This window comes from Gossypium hirsutum, chromosome D08 (assembly GCF_007990345.1).
Source record: "Gossypium hirsutum isolate 1008001.06 chromosome D08, Gossypium_hirsutum_v2.1, whole genome shotgun sequence".
NCBI classification, from domain to species: Eukaryota; Viridiplantae; Streptophyta; class Magnoliopsida; order Malvales; family Malvaceae; genus Gossypium; species Gossypium hirsutum.
The window spans coordinates 39,320,064-39,338,858 of NC_053444.1; the positions used below are offsets into that span (position 1 = coordinate 39,320,064).

At 36.1% G+C, this 18,795-nt stretch overlaps 2 protein-coding genes across 3 annotated transcripts; one reads left to right on the forward strand and one right to left on the reverse strand.

Moving 5' to 3' along the window:
* Window positions 1–912: 912 nt before the first annotated feature.
* Window positions 913–2,269, forward strand: LOC107912038 (RING-H2 finger protein ATL79). The gene has a single exon (XM_016840079.2). It carries the CDS (start codon window positions 1,160–1,162, stop codon window positions 1,742–1,744), a length of 585 nt encoding a protein of 194 aa, XP_016695568.1. The 5' UTR covers window positions 913–1,159; the 3' UTR covers window positions 1,745–2,269.
* Window positions 2,270–3,247: 978 nt separating this feature from the next.
* Window positions 3,248–6,048, reverse strand: LOC107912029 (actin-7). Of its 2 annotated transcripts, XM_016840071.2 has the most exons (6): window positions 5,865–6,005; window positions 5,741–5,770; window positions 5,087–5,156; window positions 4,602–4,995; window positions 3,899–4,512; window positions 3,248–3,519 (listed from the first exon to the last, which is right to left on the reverse strand). In XM_016840071.2, exons 3-6 carry the CDS (start codon window positions 5,141–5,143, stop codon window positions 3,454–3,456), a joined length of 1,131 nt encoding a protein of 376 aa, XP_016695560.2. In that variant the 5' UTR covers window positions 5,144–5,156; window positions 5,741–5,770; window positions 5,865–6,005; the 3' UTR covers window positions 3,248–3,453. The 2 variants fall into 2 exon arrangements, with proteins under 2 accessions (XP_016695560.2, XP_016695551.2); XM_016840062.2 differs by lacking the exon at window positions 5,741–5,770 and having other exon boundaries at window positions 5,865–6,048.
* Between the last annotated feature and the right edge of the window lie 12,747 nt (window positions 6,049–18,795).

Here is an 18,795-nt window from a genome sequence, read left to right on the forward strand (position 1 = left end):
TTATGAAAAATATTATCTATTTTATGTTTATATTACAGTGACCAGGAGATATGTCGTGTACTTTGCTTTGCATCATTTTAGCGGCGCCGGGAGATGGGATGTAGTTCAGTGGGCAGCACACATCAATTATTTTGTTTTGCTATGTTAATGGGTAAAAACTCGAAGAAGATCAACCCAGAAGGAAACTTAACTCTAAATTATTGTAGTCCCAAGAAAAGAAAGCAACTTCCACCCAACGCTAGATTCATCACCGTATGTACATATGACATTGTGCAGTTGCCTGGAGGCAAAGGCCAACGGCCAAACGCAATGCATCCTCCTCTATATTTTAACTTCTTGCTTTAAATTTCTAGTAATACCGGAGCCGGTGGGCCTGGTGGGGTGGCTACTGCATGCACACCAGAATGACATCTGTGGATTGTAATTGTCTATATATGCCAACGTCCTGCCGTAATGCCATGCCATATTGTTCATCTTCATTAATTTATTCCAGTGGACCTTAGCATATTCCTCTCTCTCTCTCTCTTCCCCCTCTATGCCACAAAATCATAACTCCATCTACGTGTGAGTTTTATATACAAATATATAAATACAATTTATAATTTAAAAATAACACGAAAATTCGTCTACGTATCTCATGAATTCTTTTGAGACACACCTCTCTCACTCCACTAATACAACTAAAGAAACACCAATCAGCATCTCTATTCACTTTGAATTTGGAAACCCTATATCTTGTCATTACCCTTTCTTTTTGTAGGCCTTCCCATGGGGTCTACTTTGTGTAAAAGCAGATGTACACTTATCCTAACAAACTTTACAACATTAACTTCAATCATCACTATCGTCCATTAGCTAATGAAGTTGCTTCAAAACCATTGGTACAAGGATAAGCGCTTACATCTCATCTCATTTAAGACTATTACTTTTGACATCATAAACATTCAAGCCACTTATCTCTTATTTGGATGTTACATTGGTGAACTAAGACCCACTAGTTGATGTGCTAAAATAAGGCTATAAAACATCCTCGTTTCTCTTCTACTCGTACTTCGCATTCTCCCTCCCTGTCACAGCCCTACATCCAACACTTTCTTCTTCAGAAGTTTTTACAACCGGCAACAAAAGTGGGAAAAAATCAAAATACTAGGAAAACTGAATGCGACCATCACCTGCAGTCCACATGTCCCCACCGCTTTCTTCCGGGGAACCACAGATGTCTTCCACTTCAACCTCAACATGTAGGTGGCGGCCTTACTCCAACTCTAATGGCTTAGAAGCTAACGCAGCCATAGGGTTAGTCATTCTCTTCTGTGCTCTAATTTGCTCTCTGGCTCTCAACGCTGCCATCCGCTGCTTCCTACATGGCGGAGGCCATTCTCGCAACAACCAACTTCCCCTAACCCAACAACAGCTTGAGCAGAGAAAGCCAGTCCCAGAAACAGCTGCAGCACGCATGGTTGAAGCTTCAACACTGGTTTACTCAACGGGGATGAAGCTGGTAGGAGCAGAGCCTGAATGTGCTATCTGCTTGTCTGGATTCGTGGAGGGAGAGAGGATTCAAGTGTTGGGCAAGTGTAAGCATGGATTCCATGTACAATGCATCCAACAGTGGTTGTCTTTTCACTTCTCTTGTCCCACTTGCCGTTCTACTTGTCTTTCTCCATCTCCATCGTCGGAAGAAACTTTCGACCAATGCGTTGACAACATTTCCCAACCAGTGGCGCCCCAGGGGAGAGCGTAGCAGCTTTGGATGCTCTTCCTCGAAGCGTAGGGTAAACTCGCTCTTACATTTTCCTATGTAATTGACAAATCCGAAACCTTTTTTTTTTTCTTAGAAATCGGAGAAATTAAAATGATGTCAAGCGTGTCATCAATTAGTCAGAATCATGGTTAATTGAGACAAAAGAACTGAAACTTGAAAATTATAAAATAGTAGTAAGGAGACTGGATCTGTGTGAAAAGCAGGGATCCGTGGAAATTAGAATGTTTTGAGTTGAGTAGGGACAGGGACTATAACATATCAATCATGGTGAAGCGGCTTCTGGTTGCGAGGTAAAAGCGTGTACTTGTTTAATGAGTGAGATTCCCTAGTTACTAGACATCATAAACCATTGGTACAATTTTTTTCTATCATAAACTGGTATATTACTGTCATTAATCCTGTAGCTTCATCACTATGATTTTCTTGAGAAACAACATGGCTTCTACCCTGTAATTTTATGATACTTCGACTTTCATATTTATCGCAAATAATTTAAAAAGAAAATTAATTGATTTTTTTACGATTACCTTCAAAGCCTCAACTGATGATAAAGGACTGGTAAGTTGTATGACGAAATATTATTATTTTTCACTCAAAACTTGAAATATTTTTGGTAGTCAATGTAGTTCTCCTTCTTTCTTTTACTTTGGAATTTTGCAATTAATCTCTCAATTTTTTTCCGAAAAAGAAATCTCCCAGATTTGTTGATTGTAGTGTTATAAGAGGTATAAAGGAAGGGTTTGTTATTTTGGCTGTCAAATCAAATATAGTCGCCCTTACTTATTTGCACCTTCTTCAATGTCTCTGTTATTTTAGGTAACATTTACTTGATTCATAATCCTTTTCCTACGTAAATTATAGTAATTTTGAAACACATTAGTCATTGTGGATCAGCATTGCCCATGTGTGATCCCAAATCTTAAGACTTTGAGAGAATAAATCTCTGCAGCACCATCCTTCTTTCATGTAGGTAAAAGGAGATTATGAAGTGAAACTGAAAATAACTGTCATGTCAAAGTAGTAGTTTCAAATTGAAGGTATTCATCCAGAAATCAACAAAGCTTATTAGAGCAACTTCACATTTCTTTATTTTCCTCTAATTGGACACTTTCCTAATTCTGCTCTAAGTTTCACATCCACAGGAATTCCATGAGTTTAAGCTACATGGGAGAGCATTGAATAATTCAAATTTCTCTTACACGCTACAAGTAGCCCATAACTTCTTTTCTTTTTCTTAATTAAAACCTCAGGAAAAACTTGGTTCTTATCATTGCAAACAATCATCAATGGAGACCAACTACTAAACTTTTTGGGTAAATTAAGAATATTGAACCAACTTCACAATCTTATCCACATCATCGGCCCCACAATGTCTAATGATTTATATACTAGAAATCACAAGCTTTCCAAGCATTATACTTTTAACAATTTCGCTTGCTTAAAACTATAATTCAGCAAAAAAAGAAAAAAAGAATCAAATGATTGTTAAAACCAAGCAACATTCCTATCATTATAGGATAAAATAATTATATGTAAACACTACAAAGCATGCTAGCATATAACAATACTTATAAACCATATCTCATACATTCATGATGGACGAAAATAAAAAAACAAACAAAACGAAACGAAAACCAAGCCAAACCATAAAATGCACAAGGTAACAGCAAAAGAACACAAGCTCATATCTAGAAGCACTTCCTATGAACAATGGCAGGCCCAGATTCGTCATACTCCGCTTTTGATATCCACATCTACATTCAATGCAAACAAAACATATCATTGGAGTTAATTGAAAGAGTAACATTGTCCGAACTCTGAATAACCAATCCAAGCATAAAAAAGCAGAATATCATCTATGGGAACAACATTATCATCAGAAGCATTCAACGTTAGACGCAAAGCACATTCAGCCCACCTACTTCATTCCTTTTTTCAAAATGTTGTTCTAGCAAACGCTTCTATGTTTCATTCTTTGGTTTCTCTGTGTATTTAACAGTGCTACGTGATGCTCTTTTCTCAAACCCTTCAGTCTTTTACATTAGGCATGCAAAAGTCACTTCTCTGACTCAGATGAAAGACAAACTAAAGGTAAAACAAGCTTGTGACTGCAATGTGAAACATAATGCATACCTGCTGGAATGTACTAAGAGAAGCTAAAATAGACCCACCAATCCAGACACTATATTTTCTCTCTGGGGGTGCTACCACCTTAATCTTCATGCTACTTGGTGCAAGAGCTGTGATTTCCTTGCTCATTCTATCAGCAATACCAGGAAACATGGTGGATCCACCACTAAGCACTATGTTACCGTACAAGTCCTTTCTAATATCAACATCACATTTCATGATGGAGTTATAAGTGGTCTCGTGAATTCCAGGAGCTTCCATTCCAATAAGCGATGGTTGAAATAAGACCTCAGGACAACGGAAACGCTCTGCTCCAATGGTTATTACCTGGCCATCAGGTAGCTCATAACTTTTCTCAATTGATGAGCTGCTTTTTGCAGTTTCAAGCTCCTGCTCGAAGTCGAGTGCCACATAAGCAAGTTTCTCCTTGATGTCGCGTACAATTTCTCGTTCAGCAGTTGTGGTGAATGAGTAACCCCTCTCTGTCAGGATCTTCATCAAAGCATCTGTTAAATCTCGTCCAGCAAGGTCAAGCCTGAGGATGGCATGGGGAAGTGCATAACCTTCATAGATTGGAACAGTGTGACTGACTCCATCCCCAGAATCCAGCACAATACCTGGAAATAACAGGCTTGTCAACAAATTATCAATCAAACTTTGAGGAGAATCATATTGTCCAAAGAAAAATCATCATACTACTACAAACCTGTAGTACGCCCACTAGCATAAAGGGATAGAACTGCCTGAATTGCAACATACATGGCAGGAACATTAAACGTTTCAAACATTATCTGCGTCATTTTCTCCCTGTTGGCCTTAGGATTGAGAGGTGCTTCAGTAAGAAGCACAGGGTGTTCTTCAGGAGCAACACGAAGTTCATTGTAGAAAGTGTGATGCCAGATCTTTTCCATGTCATCCCAGTTGCTAACAATACCATGTTCAATAGGGTATTTCAATGTGAGAATACCTCTTTTAGACTGAGCCTCATCCCCCACATAGGCATCTTTCTGTCCCATCCCCACCATGACACCTGTGTGTCTAGGCCGTCCAACAATACTAGGGAAGACAGCCCTAGGAGCATCATCTCCAGCAAACCCAGCCTGTTTGAGGAAATAAGTGAGGTTCTTAAATCTTCAGACTTAAAGTGAAAAAAACACATGCACCAGAAAATAAGTATCATATTGCTCTCACCTTAACCATTCCAGTACCATTATCAACAACAAGAGGCTGAATGTCTTCGTCTGCCATATTTTAGATTGACCTAATAATAGAACACAATCAGACCATAAGACAATTTGAAGATATTACAGGGCCTTGATTATAACGGAAACGAGTGCAAAAGTTTCATGCAATACTAAATCAAATTGGTACTTGGGAAAACATAAGCTTTCTAAAACTTCATAAACAGAACATAATAATTGTTTAAAACTTCATTGCAGTTCTTAATTGAGTCATCAATTGTTACAGATCTAACTGGTTAGCTTCAGTCACTAAAAGTTACTGTTAGTAGTAAGTAAAGGCACCGACCACCAAAATCCACAAACAAGATTTTCAAGCAGATCGATCAGGAAACCAATACTCAAAGTGACTACGACAAACAAAATGGTTTCTACAGCTACTCTCACACACAGTAACTTTTCATTATAAAATCTTTCACATGGTCTTGAGTTTGAACAGTAGCAGAGGCTATGAGAAACACAACGGTAAATGACTTTAACCTCCCCCCCCCCTTTCAAAGATATCAGAATCAAAAGCAGAACCACAACTCAGAGTTGACAATTCATAATCGGAAAGTGAAAGTGCAAAAGATAGTTTATAATCTAAAGAAAATGATACAGAACATACAGTTTGAGAGCAAAAGAAGACCAAGTTTTCCTGAATAACCAAAAAAACGTGACGGGCAAAGATGGCATAAGGATCGAAAAAAAATAACAATAATAGAAGAAAGTGAAGGGCAGAAGGAGCAAACCTGAGATTGAGTGGGAAATGAAGTGAAGATGAAAGGCAGGAAATTCAGAAGAAATGCGCAGTGCAAGTAAGGAATGAAGGAATTCTAGAATAATGGGGGCTATGGCAAAAGGTAAGTGGACCGCTACTTTTTTCTGTTTTTGGCTGTCCTTTTCCTCACCGAATATAAAAAAGCTTTTACCTTTCCACAAATTACTTTTTATTTCATTCTTTTTTCCTATTTTAATATGTCTACGACACTTAAATACTCATGTCTAAATTTTTTTAAATTTATTAAATTAAACCGATTTTTTTAAATAATTATAGAAGTAGGCTGATTTAAGGAAAATACTTTCAACTGGAAGCTCTTTTCGCTTGGTGTCAGGAAAAACGTTTCTAGTGGGAAGGGTTTTTAGTTAGGGTTTTCTAGAGTTAATTTAGAATTTTTAAGGGTTTTAGGATTTTTTGAGATTAAGGTTTTGTGTTTAGAGTTATTTTAGGGTATAGGGTTCAAAATTTTAAATTGTGAAAATATTTTAAATAATAATTTTATATTCGAATTTCATTATGCATATTGATTCATAATTGAAACTCGAAGTACTCGGTTCAGATGTAAAATTAGTTTTTAAAATTTTTACATTTTTTTAAGCTTAGGTTGATTCGATATTTCATTAAAATAATCATCGATTCATAATATGAGTAGTTCACTTGAGGACACAAAAATGGCAACTGGTATCACGCCTATGACTGCAGTAGTAAAATGCAACCACTAATTTTGTTTTTTCGTGGTTGCGTAGCTTGACATATCTCCTCGTACAATGTCGCCAATATGGTAGACCCCCACCTAAGTTCGTCCGCTTCTCTAAAGTCAACAAGTTTCTGCGGCCACCTTAGATGGACAAGTGTTCATGACTTTTTCGGCATTAGGATACCCCCAATGATCTAAAGGATGTACACCCGAACGTGTCATTCATTTTCGAGTTCAGTCGAATCCTCAACCAGCCCCACGAAATTTTTTGTAACCAACTCATTTTGATTCAACCTCCATAAATCGTCTCCAAAACTGAACCCAAAAGTTCACCGCATACGCCTCCCCAATCAACAGAGTAAACAGACCTAGTGACTACCGACCCATCCACCGGTAACCCTAACTGTAAATGCACATCCTCTAGAATGATAGTACACTCGCCGCATGGAAGATGGAATGTGTGCGTCTCGAGTCTCCACCTCTCTACCAACACGTTTACGAGTTTTTGGTCCAACTTACACCCTCGATCTACAAGGGCCACGTGCCAAAAATCGACTTCCCTCAAGTACGTTTCAATCAACAGTGATGGAAGACTAGGTAGATTAAGAATATAGCGTTGTAAAATTCAAAATTCTGCCTATTTACGTAAAAAATGTACAAAATATTAAGTTAAAGTATAACAATAAAATAAAAAATTTAAACAAAATTGAAATTTATTAAAAAAAAATTCTTACCATTTGTAATTAATTAACGAGAATGTGTTTGCCATCATGGTGGATTAGAGATGGTCATAGCTACTTGGGAACCCGAGGAAGCTATGAGAAAACAATACCCTAACCTATTTCCCGGTAAGATTTTTGGGGACGAAAATTCCTAAAGAGGGGAGAGTTGTAACGATCTGTTTTCAATGAAATCAGAACAATGATTTTGGGACCATAAATTCGAAGTCAAAAAAATTATTTTAATATTATTTTAATATCTACAACATGATAGTATTATAGTATAAAAATTTCGTTAAGAAATTTTACCGTTTGTATGCTCAATTTGTGAAAAAAGACTAAATCACATAAAGTGCGAAAGTTGTGTTCTATTAGCTAAAGGTGTTAAATAGCTATAGAACTTTAAAGTGGAGGTCTTTATATGGTAATTAGACCATTAAAGGTGATAGTGGATGTGCATGACTTGGCAATTATGAAAATTTTAAAGTTAAGTAAGGTTAAAATGGTAAATAGGCAATTAATGAATAAATTAAATAAAATATAATAGGCCATCATCCTTAGTTCATCTACCATCAAAATTTTCAGCAAAAATAGGCTTGGGAGAGTTTGAAATTTTTAGCCAAGAAAACTCATGCATGTAAGTGAATTTGGTGTTTGTTTTTGTTGATTTTTATGTTTTTGGAATCGTTGTAACTTAACCTAGCTAACTAGGGGGATAGTTTGCAAAACTATTAAATAGTTTGAGTTTTACCATTGATGAATATGTTAGAGTTTTGAAGTTTAATGGAAGAAAATGAATCTTTGTTGTTAAATAAATAACTTTTGTTAAGTGATTTTTATTGAAATTGTCAATTAGGGGTTAATTTGTGAAATATGAAAATTGTGTGGTAAATGTGGGAATTTGTGAAATATATGGGCTGATATAAGAACATATATAATTCAGCTAGGCTTAGGTGTGGATGAAATTGCGTGAATTTTATTTTACGAGCCTAGGGACTAAATTGTAAAGAAGTTAAAAGTATAGGGGTAAAATGGTAATTTTTTTCATGACATGAATTTTGGATTAAATTGAATAGAATGATGCTTAAATTAGTTAAATTTTATTATATAGATCAAGAAAAACAACTTTCAGAATTAAATAGGGGAAAGGATAAAGTCGTGGACTAAATGATTGTATTTCTCCGTATGAGTTTAAGGTAAGTTCGTATAATTAATTGGATTACTTATATACTTTAATTGAAATATATGTATGTGAATGGTTTAATTAGTATGTATGATTATTGAACGCATAATTGACGACGTACGAAGAATATTAAGTCCCGTTTAAACAATAAGAATTTGTAGGATATAAATGACATTTCATTAGGGTTACCGATTTGGTTGAGGTCCTGCATGTGTTGTGGACCCACCATAGCTCGTATGAGCTTACTGATTTACAACTCGTGAGATTGTATCGATTCTCAGCTTGTATGAGCTTACCGTTGTTCAGCTCAGAGGAACTTACTGATTATAGCTCGTAAGAGCATATATGTACAGGAATTAACGGATTATAGTTTAGTGCACCTCGTGTGTGCTACCCACGTATCTAACGATATTCTAAGTGGTTCAACAGGCATAGTGTCATTACAAGATTATACAAGTTCGATACGAACTAGTACAGGTATTTATATGAAAATGATCTATATATGATATACGGATATACGGTATAAATGTTACATGTACATGAAATTTAATAATTGTTGAATTCATACATGATTCTCAGTTTTTATATGAATACATGGCTAACTTGGTTATTGATTATATGATAGGCTTTAGCCAAATTGAATTGTGTTATGCTTTGAATTACTTACCCAAATTGTGGTTAAATGGTAAGTTTAATTCTGTGTTATACAAACTTACTAAGCTGAATTGCTTACTCTGTTTATTTTTCCATTTTTTATAGTGATTCGGAAGCTCGTTCGGATTGGAAGTTGTCAGGGAACACATTACACTATCAAACGTTATTTTGGTACTTTTAACTTTATTTGGGTTAAATGGCATGTATAGGTCTTTTGGCTATTGGAAGCCCTATGTTTTGTTGTGTTGTAACCATTTAATTTGGCTTAAATTTGGTTGTGTATATATATGTAAATAGCTTTATAGTATATGATGTATGGAAGTTATGTGAATGTCTTTATTTTGAATCGGTATTTTGGGTATCAAATGGTTGAGATTTATAAGTGGCATACATGCTAAGTTTTAGGCACAAAGATTTCATATATGTGTTTGACCAATTAGGTACATTTGGATACATAGTTTGCATGTTTATGAGTGGCCATTTGAGGTGCCTATATGTATCATGATGGTATGTGATATAATTACATGTTATAAACTTAATATTGGTTGATTTTGGTTGCCTATTTATGCCATGGTTGTATGCATATTGATGTGTGTAGGTTGGTACCAATTTGGGTGAGAAATATGGCTTGGAAAATGGTTGTGTGTCTCTTATAACTTCCTTAGAAATCAAGTCAGTAGCTTCACACGGCCTAGCACACAGGCCTGTGGCTTGGCCGTGTGGCACAAGTCAGTATACCCTCTAGTTTTCATACGGCCTGGCACACGGGCGTGTAAGTTGGCCATGTGACCCAAGTTAGTGAGTTACACGGGGTCAGACACGAGCTGGAACACGGTCGTGTCTCCCCATTTTGAATGCTCACACGACCTGGCCACACGGGCGTGTGTCCCCTATACTTGGAAAAATTGTAATATTTTTCTAAAAATTTCTTGAGTACTCAGTTTAGTCCCGAACCACTTTTAATGTATATTTTGGGCATCAATGGCTCATATTTGGGACCATATAAATGTTTATTAATGGTTTTTGAATTGAATGAGATGTTTGATTGATTGAGTTATAAGTCTGGTAATGCTCTGTAACCCTGTTCTAACGTCGGATACGGATTAAAGGTGTTATATTTTATTGGTATCAGAGCTACAGTTTAGTCAATTCTCGGACTAACGTAGCGTATGTGAGTCTAGCTATACATGCCATTTTATAACCTATGATAGTGTGATGTCTCCTAACAGTTTAAAATCATGTTTTTCATATAGTAATGGATTCCAATCGAGCAGACTCCAATGACATTAAAAGTAACGCGTCAGCCTCCGTTCAAAGAGCAGCGTCTTCTGGTTTGAAACCCGTACCTGAAGGTCGTAGAGGAGAGGCGAAGGAAGCCTTCTTCCAAATGATGAATGAATGGTTCACCGAGTTCGTACGGACGAACTTGACTGCTCAACAACCTCTAACCCTCTTGTTCCCCAATCAATTCACGTTATTCCTTAATGTACTGAATCAATCCGAGTTAGTAAACCTCATGTTGATAAAATCCACAAATACGGGGCTGAAGAGTTTAGGGCTACAGTTGATGATGATCCAAAAAGAGCTGAGTTTTGGCTAAAGAATACGATTAAGGTTTTTGATGAACTATCTTGTACGCCATCAGAATGTGTCAAATGTGATGTATCTCTTCTGAAAGATTCAGCTTACCAGTGGTGGAATACCTTGATTTCAGTAGTGTCGAGAGAGAGGATCACTTAGGAATTCTTCCAATCTGAGTTTCGTAAGAAATATATTAGTCAATGATTTCTCGATCAAAAGCGTAAAGAATTTTTAGAATTGAAACAGGGTCGTATGACCATATCTGAATATGAAAGAGAATTCGTCCGATTAAGTAAGTATGCTTGAGAGTGTATTCCAACTGAAGTGGTTATGTACAAACATTTTAAAGATGGGTTGAATGAAGACATTAAGCTGTTAGTTGGAATACTTGAACTGAAAGAGTTTGTTGTGTTAGTTGATAGAGCACACAAAGTCGAATAGCTTAGCAAAGAAAAGAGAAAAGTCGAATTTGACGGTAGAGATTCGAGAAAGATATTTACGGGAAAGTGTCGTCAGTCAGCATCGAAGAAATCTAAAGAATATCATTATCGTCCTACTATTTCTGCGGGGTATTCTAATAGAGATGTGAGACACTCTAGTCCTAAACCCCAGGTTACATCCGTAGCGAATGTGGGTAGTGTTAAAAATGCTAGACTCGAGTGTAAACACTGCAACATGCCACATTATGGTGAATGTCGAGTTAAGAGTGGAGCATGTTTCAGGTGTGGTTCCTTCGATCACTACCTTAGAGATTGCCCTGATAAGTCTGAGAAAGAAAAAGATCAAACTGCGAGGCTGAGCAATATAGCTGTTAAAGGGAGACCACCCTAAAACACTGAAAATATGAGTGGTAGTCGATGTGTAACGAGGAATTCTGCAGTGAGATCCGAGGTGCGGGTACCAGCTAGAGCTTGTACCATTCATGCTCGCGAAGATACATCGGTGCCAGATATTATCACCGGTACTTTTTCTCTTTATAACACTGATGTAACTGTTTTGATTGATCCAGATTAACCCATTCTTATGTATGTATGAATTTAGTGTCCAGTAAGAGTTTACCGGTTGGGTCCACTGAGTTAGTGGTTAAAGTATCAAACCCCTTAGGTCAATATGTCCTAATTAATAAAGTCTACAAGAATTGTCCTTTGATGACTCAGGGTTATAATTTTCCAGTCGATTTGATGCTTTTACCGTTTGATGAATTTCATGTGACTTTGGGTATGGATTAACTGACTCTGCATGATGCTGTTGTAAACTGTAGACGAAAGTTTATTGTATTAAAATGTTAGAACGATAAAATTCTTCGTATTGAATCTGATGATTCGAGTGGGTTGCCTATTGTGATATCGGCTATGTTAGCATAGAAGTATGTGAGAAAAGGTTGCGATGCTTACCTTGCATATGTACTGGATACAAAAGTGTCTGAATCGAAGATTGAATTAGTGCCAGTGGTTTGTGAATATTCAGATGTGTTTCCAGAGGAATTACCCAGGTTGCCACCGATCAGAGAAGTTGAATTTGCTATTAAGTTAGTACCGGGAATGTCACCGATATCGATAGCTCTGTATAGAATGGCTCCTACAGAGTTGAAAGAGTTGAAAGCTCAGTTGTAAGAGTTAACAGATAGAGGTTTCGCACGATCGAGTTTCTCGCCCTAGAGTGCACCAATTTTGTTTGTAAGGAAGAAAGATGGATCAATGAGATTGTGTATCGATTATCGATAGCTTAACAAGGTTACGATTAAGAATAAGTATCCATTTCCGAGAATTGATGATTTTTTTGATCAGTTGAGAGGAGCAACAATATTTTCAAAGATTGATTTGCGATATGATTATTATCAGTTAAGGGTTAAAGATTCGAATGTGCCGAAAACTGCGTTCAGAACCAGGAACGGGCATTATGAATTTTTTGTTATGCCGTTTGGGTTAACTAACGCTCCTGCAATTTTTATGGATTTGATTAATAGAATTTTCAGACCGTACTTAGACAGATTCGTTGTTGTATTCATTAATGATATTCTGATCTATTCCCGAGATGAGTCTGAACACGCCGAGCATTTGAAGATTGTGTTACAAACGTTGAGAGGTAAACAACTGTTTGCTAAATTCAGCAAATGTGAGTTTTAGTTCCGAGAAGTTGGATTTTTGGGACACATTGTATCAGCAAAAGGCATCAGAGTTGATCCAAGTAAGATTTCAGCAGTTGTTGATTGGAAACCACCAAGAAACATATCTGAGGTCAGAAGCTTTCTAAGATTAGCTGGCTATTATCAGAGATTTGTAAAAGGGTTTTTGATAATTGTTATACTGATAACTCGATTGTTACAGAAAGATGTGAAGTTTTAGTGGTCTGATAAATGTCAACAAAGTTTTAATCAGTTGAAAGCACTATAACTGAGGCACCAATTTCGGTTCAGCCTAAGTCGGGTAAAGAGTTTTTTACTTTCAATGACGCGTCGTTGAACTATTTGGGATGTGTTTTAATGCAAGAGGGCAAAGTGATAGCTTATTCTTCTAGACAATTAAAGCCGTATGAAAAAAATATCTGACACACGACTTAAAGTTGGCTGCTATTGTGTTTGCATTAAAGATTTGGCGACACCATTTGTTTGGTGAAAAATGTCACATATTTACCGATCACAAGAGTTTTGAAGTATCCGATGTCACAAAAAGATTTAAATTTAGGACAGCCAAGATGGCTTGAACTGTTAAAAGATTATGAATTAGTGATTGATTATCATCTGGGGAAAGCGAATGTAGTTGCGAATGCTCTGAGTAGAAAATCTTTGTTTGCCTTGTGACCGATGAATATGCGATTGACTTTGTCTGATGATGGTTCGATATTAACTAAGTTAAAAGCTAAACCAATGTTTCTTTAGCAAATCTGCGAGGCTCAGAAATGTGATAATGAATTGCAAGACAGAAGAATACAGTGTGAGTCGACTATTGATTCAGAGTTTCAGATCGAATCCGATGATTGTTTGTTGTTTCAAGGTAGAGTTTGTGTGCCTAAAAATGTAGAACTTATACAGAAAATTTTGCACGAAGCTCACAGTAGTAGTTTTTCTTTCATCTGAGAAGTAATAAAATGTACAGTGATTTGAGACAAATGTACTGGTGGTCGGGTATGAAACGCGACATTTCTGACTTTGTGTCCAGGTGTTTGATTTGTCAACAGGTCAAAGCCGAACATCAAGTACCTTCAGGACTATTACAACTAGCGATGATACCAGAGTGGAAATGGGATAGAGTTACGATGGATTTTGTATCGGGATTATCTCTGTCTCAGAAAAAGAAAGATGTTACCTGGGTCATTGTTGATCGTTTGATGAAGTCCACACATTTTATTTCGGTGCGTACACAGACTTCTCTCTTGACAAATTAGTCGAATTGTATATTTCTGAGATTGTGAGATTGCACGAAGTGCCAGTCTCCATTATTTCGGATAGAGATCCGCAATTTACATCACGATTTTGGAAGAAGTTCCAAGAGGCTTTGGGTACGCAGTTGCATTTTAGCACTACATTTCATCCTCAAAGCAATGGCCAGTCTGAGAGAATGATTCAGATTCTCAAGGATATGCTTCGTTGTTGTTTTTTAGAGTTTGAAAATAATTGGGAAAAATATTTATCGTTAGTTGAATTCGCATATAATAATAGCTTTCAATCGAGCATTAAGATGGCACCGTATGAAGCTTTATATGGTCATAAATATCGAACTCTATTGTACTGGACTGAGCTTAGTGAGAAAAAGATACACGGGGTTGATTTGATCCGAGAGGCTGAAGAGAAAGTGAAAGTGATTCGTGACAGTTTGAAAGCCTCTCTAGATCTACAAAAAGCGTACGCGGATTTGAAGCGTAAAGATATTGAGTTTCAGATCGGTGATAAAGTATTTCTAAAAGTATCGCCTTGGAAAAGAATTCTCCGTTTTAGTCGCAAAGGAAAGTTGAGTCCACAATTTATTGGGCTGTATGAGATTATCGAAAGAATTAGGCCAATGACTTATCGACTTGATTTACCGTTAGAACTTGAGAAGATTCCTAATATGTCGCATAACGAAGAACCAATCAAAATTTTAGCACGGGAGATTAAAGAATTAAGAAACAAAAGTATAGCCTTAGTGAAGGTTCTTTGGAACCGTTATCAGATTTAGGAGGCTACTTGGGAACCCGAAGAAGCTATGAGAAAACAATACCCTAACCTATTTTTCGGTAAGATTTTCCGGGACGAAAATTCCTAAGGGGGGAGAGTCGTAACGACCCGTTTTCAGTGAAATCGAAACAATGGTTTTGAGACCATAAATCTGAAGTCAAAAAATTTATTTTAATATTATTGTAATATCTACAGCATGATCGTATTATAGTATAAAAATTTCGTTAAGAAATTTTACCGTTTGTATGCTCAATTTGTGAAAAAAGACTAAATCGCATAAAGTGCGAAAGTTGTGTTCTATTAGCTAAAGGTGTTAAATAGCTATAAAACTTTAAAGTGGAGGTTCTTATATGGTAATTAGACCATTAAAGGTGATAATGGATGTGCATGGCTTGACAATTATGAAAATTTTAAAGTTAGGTAAGGTTAAAATGGTAAATAGTCAATTAATGAATAAATTAAATAAAACAAAATATGCCATCATCCTTAGTTCATCTACCATCGAAATTTTCAGCAAAAATAGGCTTGGGAGAGTTTGAAATTTTCAGCCAAGAAAACTCATGCATGTAAGTGAATTTGGTGTTTGTTTTTGTTGATTTTTATGTTTTTGAAATTATTGTAACTTAACCTAGCTAACTAGGAGACTAATTTGCAAAACTATTGAATAGTTTGAGTTTTTCCATTGATGAATATGTTAGAGTTTTAAAGTTTAATGGAAGAAAATGAATCTTTGTTGTTAAATAAACAACTTTTGTTAAGTGAGTTTTATTGAAATTGTCAATTAGGGGTTAATTTGTGAAATATGAAAAATGTGTGGTAAATGTGTGAATTTGTGGAATATATGGGCTGCTATAAGCACATATTTAATTTGGCTAGGCTTAGGTGTGGATGAAATTGCATAAATTTCATTTTACGAGCCTAGGGACTAAATTGTAAAGAAGTAAAAAGTATAGTGGCAAAATGGTAATTTTTTCATGACATGATTTTTGGATTAAATTGAATAGAAGGATGCTTAAATTAGTTAAATTTGATTATATAGATCAAGAAAAGCAACTTTTAGAATTAAATCGAGGAAATGATAAAGTCGTGGATTAAACGATCGTACTTCTCCATACGAGTTTGAGGTAAGTTCGTATAATTAATTTGAGTATTTATATACTTTAATTGAAATATATGTATGTGAATGATTTAATTAGTATGTATGATTATCGAATGTATAACCGACGACGTACGAAGAATACCGAGCCCCGTTTGAACCTTAGGAATTCGTAGGATACAAATGACATGTCATTAGGGTTATTGATTTGGTTGAGGTCTTGCATGTGTTGCCGACCCACCACAGCTCGTATGAGCTTACCGATTTACAACTCGTGAGAGTTTACCGATTCTCAACTCGTATGAGCTTACCGTTGTTTAGCTCGGAGGAGCTTACTGATTATGGCTCGAAAGAGCGTATATGTATAGAAATTGACAGATTATAGTTTAGTGCACCTGGTGTGTGCTACCCGCATATCTAACGATATTTTAAGTGGTTCAACGGGCATAGTGTCATTGCGAGATTATACAAGTTCAATACGAACTAGTATAAAAATTTCATGTACATGGAATTTAATAATTGTTGAATTCATACATGATTCTTAGTTTTTATATGAATACATGGCTAACTTGGTTATTGGTTATGTGATAGGCTTTGGCCAAATTGAATTGTGTTATACTTTTGAAATACTTACTTAAATTGTGGTTAAATGGTAAGTTTAATTCTGTGTTATACGAACTTACTAAGCTTAATTGCTTAGTCTGTTTATTTTTTTGTGTTTTATAGTGATTCAGAAGCTCGTTCGGATTGGAAGTCGTTAGGGAACACATCACACTATCAAATGTTATTTTGGTACTTTTGACTTTATATTTGGGATAAATGGCATGTATAGATCTTTTGGCTATTGGAAACCCATATGTTTTGTTGTGTTGTAGCCATTTAATTTGGCTTGAATTTGGTTATGTATATATATATATGTAAATAGCCTTATAGTATATGATGTATGGAAGTTATGTGAATATCTTTATTTTGAATCGGTATTTTAGGTATCAAATGGTTGAGATTTATAAGTGGCATACATGCTAAGTTTTAGGCACAAAGATTTCATATATGTGTTTGACCAATTAGGTACATTTGGATACATAGTTTACATGTTTATAAGTGGCCATTTGAGGTGCTTATATGTATCATGATGGTATGTGATATTATTACATGTTATAAACTTGATATTGGTTGATTTTGGTTGCCTATTTATGCCATGGTTGTATGCATATTGATGTGTGTAGGTTGGTACCAATTTGGGTGAGAAATATGGCTTGGAAAATGACCTATTTTTGTCCATACGGGCAGAGACATGGGCGTGTGTCTCAGCCGTGTGTGACACAAGACTAGGTGACACGGTCATGTGTCCCCTATAACTTCCTTTGAAATTAAATTAGTAGCTTCACATGGCCTAGCACATGGGCGTGTAGCTTTGCCGCGTGGCACAAGTCAGTATACCCTCCAGTTTTCACACAGCCTAGCACACGGCCTGTCACACGGGCGTGTGAGGCCATTTTGAAGGGTACACAGCGTGGCACACGGGTGTGGGTTGGCCATGTGACCCAAGTCAGTGAGTTACACAGGGTCGAACACGAGCTAGGAAATTCACTTCAGAGTTGGCTCCAATAGTGTTCATTGAGTTGTTTTCGTCGACATTCTCTGATGACTCCCTTCTCTCTTCTTCTATTTGGTATTTATATATTTTAGAATGCTTAGAAAGCCTAAAAAATACTTTTTTCCGCTTGTTTGGGATGCAAGTCGCGAAATCAACATAGTTTGGCACTGTAACACCTCTAACCCGTATCCGGCGCCGAAACAGAGTTATGGAGTATTAACAACGAAATAGTAAATCATTCAAATCATACATTAATACAAACATAATCAAATTGCTTGGACTTTAAGAAACTGAAATACTAACTAAAATACAAAATCAAAATGACATTAATCGGATCAAAAACACATCAAAACTAACCTAATATGTGCCTAACCAATATGCCCTCCTAGGTACCACAATTATATATAATTTAATCTCAAAATACACATTAATTCAATTCATCAACTCATTCAAGCAATACCAAATCAAAATACCTAATAAAGTTACCACAACCATAACAAATCAAATATATGTAAGCCACACATACTAGCATAACAACTATACCTCATTCTCATACCCTTTGCAAATTAGTTATTTGCACAAAATATCATTCATAATATTTACATAAGCCAAACATTAACCAAAATAGCACAAGAGCCTATACATGTCATATAATTTGAATTTAACATTTCAAAAACTACCGAGATAAATTGGATAGTGTGACTTGAGTGCCGATCCTTTCGTCCAACCTTCTAAAAATATACAATGACATTAAACAACACAAGTAAGCTTAATGAAACTTAGTAAGTTCGACGATATAAACAAAAATCTTACCGAACTAATTACAATAAATCAAATAATAATAAAAATCATCCATGACAACTCCCTGTCATTCACAACTTCAATCGACAAATACATTCGTATTTAAATCAATACAAAAATAAATAACATGTCTTTCAAATTTATGAAATAAATCACCTTATCGATATTTTTCCATTCGAAGAACGACTTATGGATAAGAGTACATCGTCAACAGAAGCTCATAAGAGCTGGTCCTCCCAAATACGCCAACAGAAGCTCGAAAGCTGAACAGAAGCTAGTAAGAGCTGATCCACCCAATCACGCCAAAAAGAAAATAAAACACGATAGTTCACAACAAATGATGAACCCCGTTTACTTGGGTAAAATTCTAATATCTCCCTCCAATACCATCTCCACTCCAAACCCCCGTCATACACCAAAT

Coding starts and splice junctions, on each gene's coding strand:
- LOC107912038 (XM_016840079.2), top strand. CDS start 1,160: ATGCGACCATCACCTGCAGTCCACATGTCCCCACCGCTTTCTTCCGGG.
- LOC107912029 (XM_016840062.2), bottom strand. CDS start 5,143: ATGGCAGACGAAGACATTCAGCCTCTTGTTGTTGATAATGGTACTGGA. Junction 4,513..4,601: donor TGCTAGTGGGCGTACTACAG/GTTTGTAGTAGT, acceptor TGTTATTTCCAG/GTATTGTGCTGGATTCTGGG. Junction 3,520..3,898: donor CTCTTAGTACATTCCAGCAG/GTATGCATTATG, acceptor CATTGAATGTAG/ATGTGGATATCAAAAGCGGA.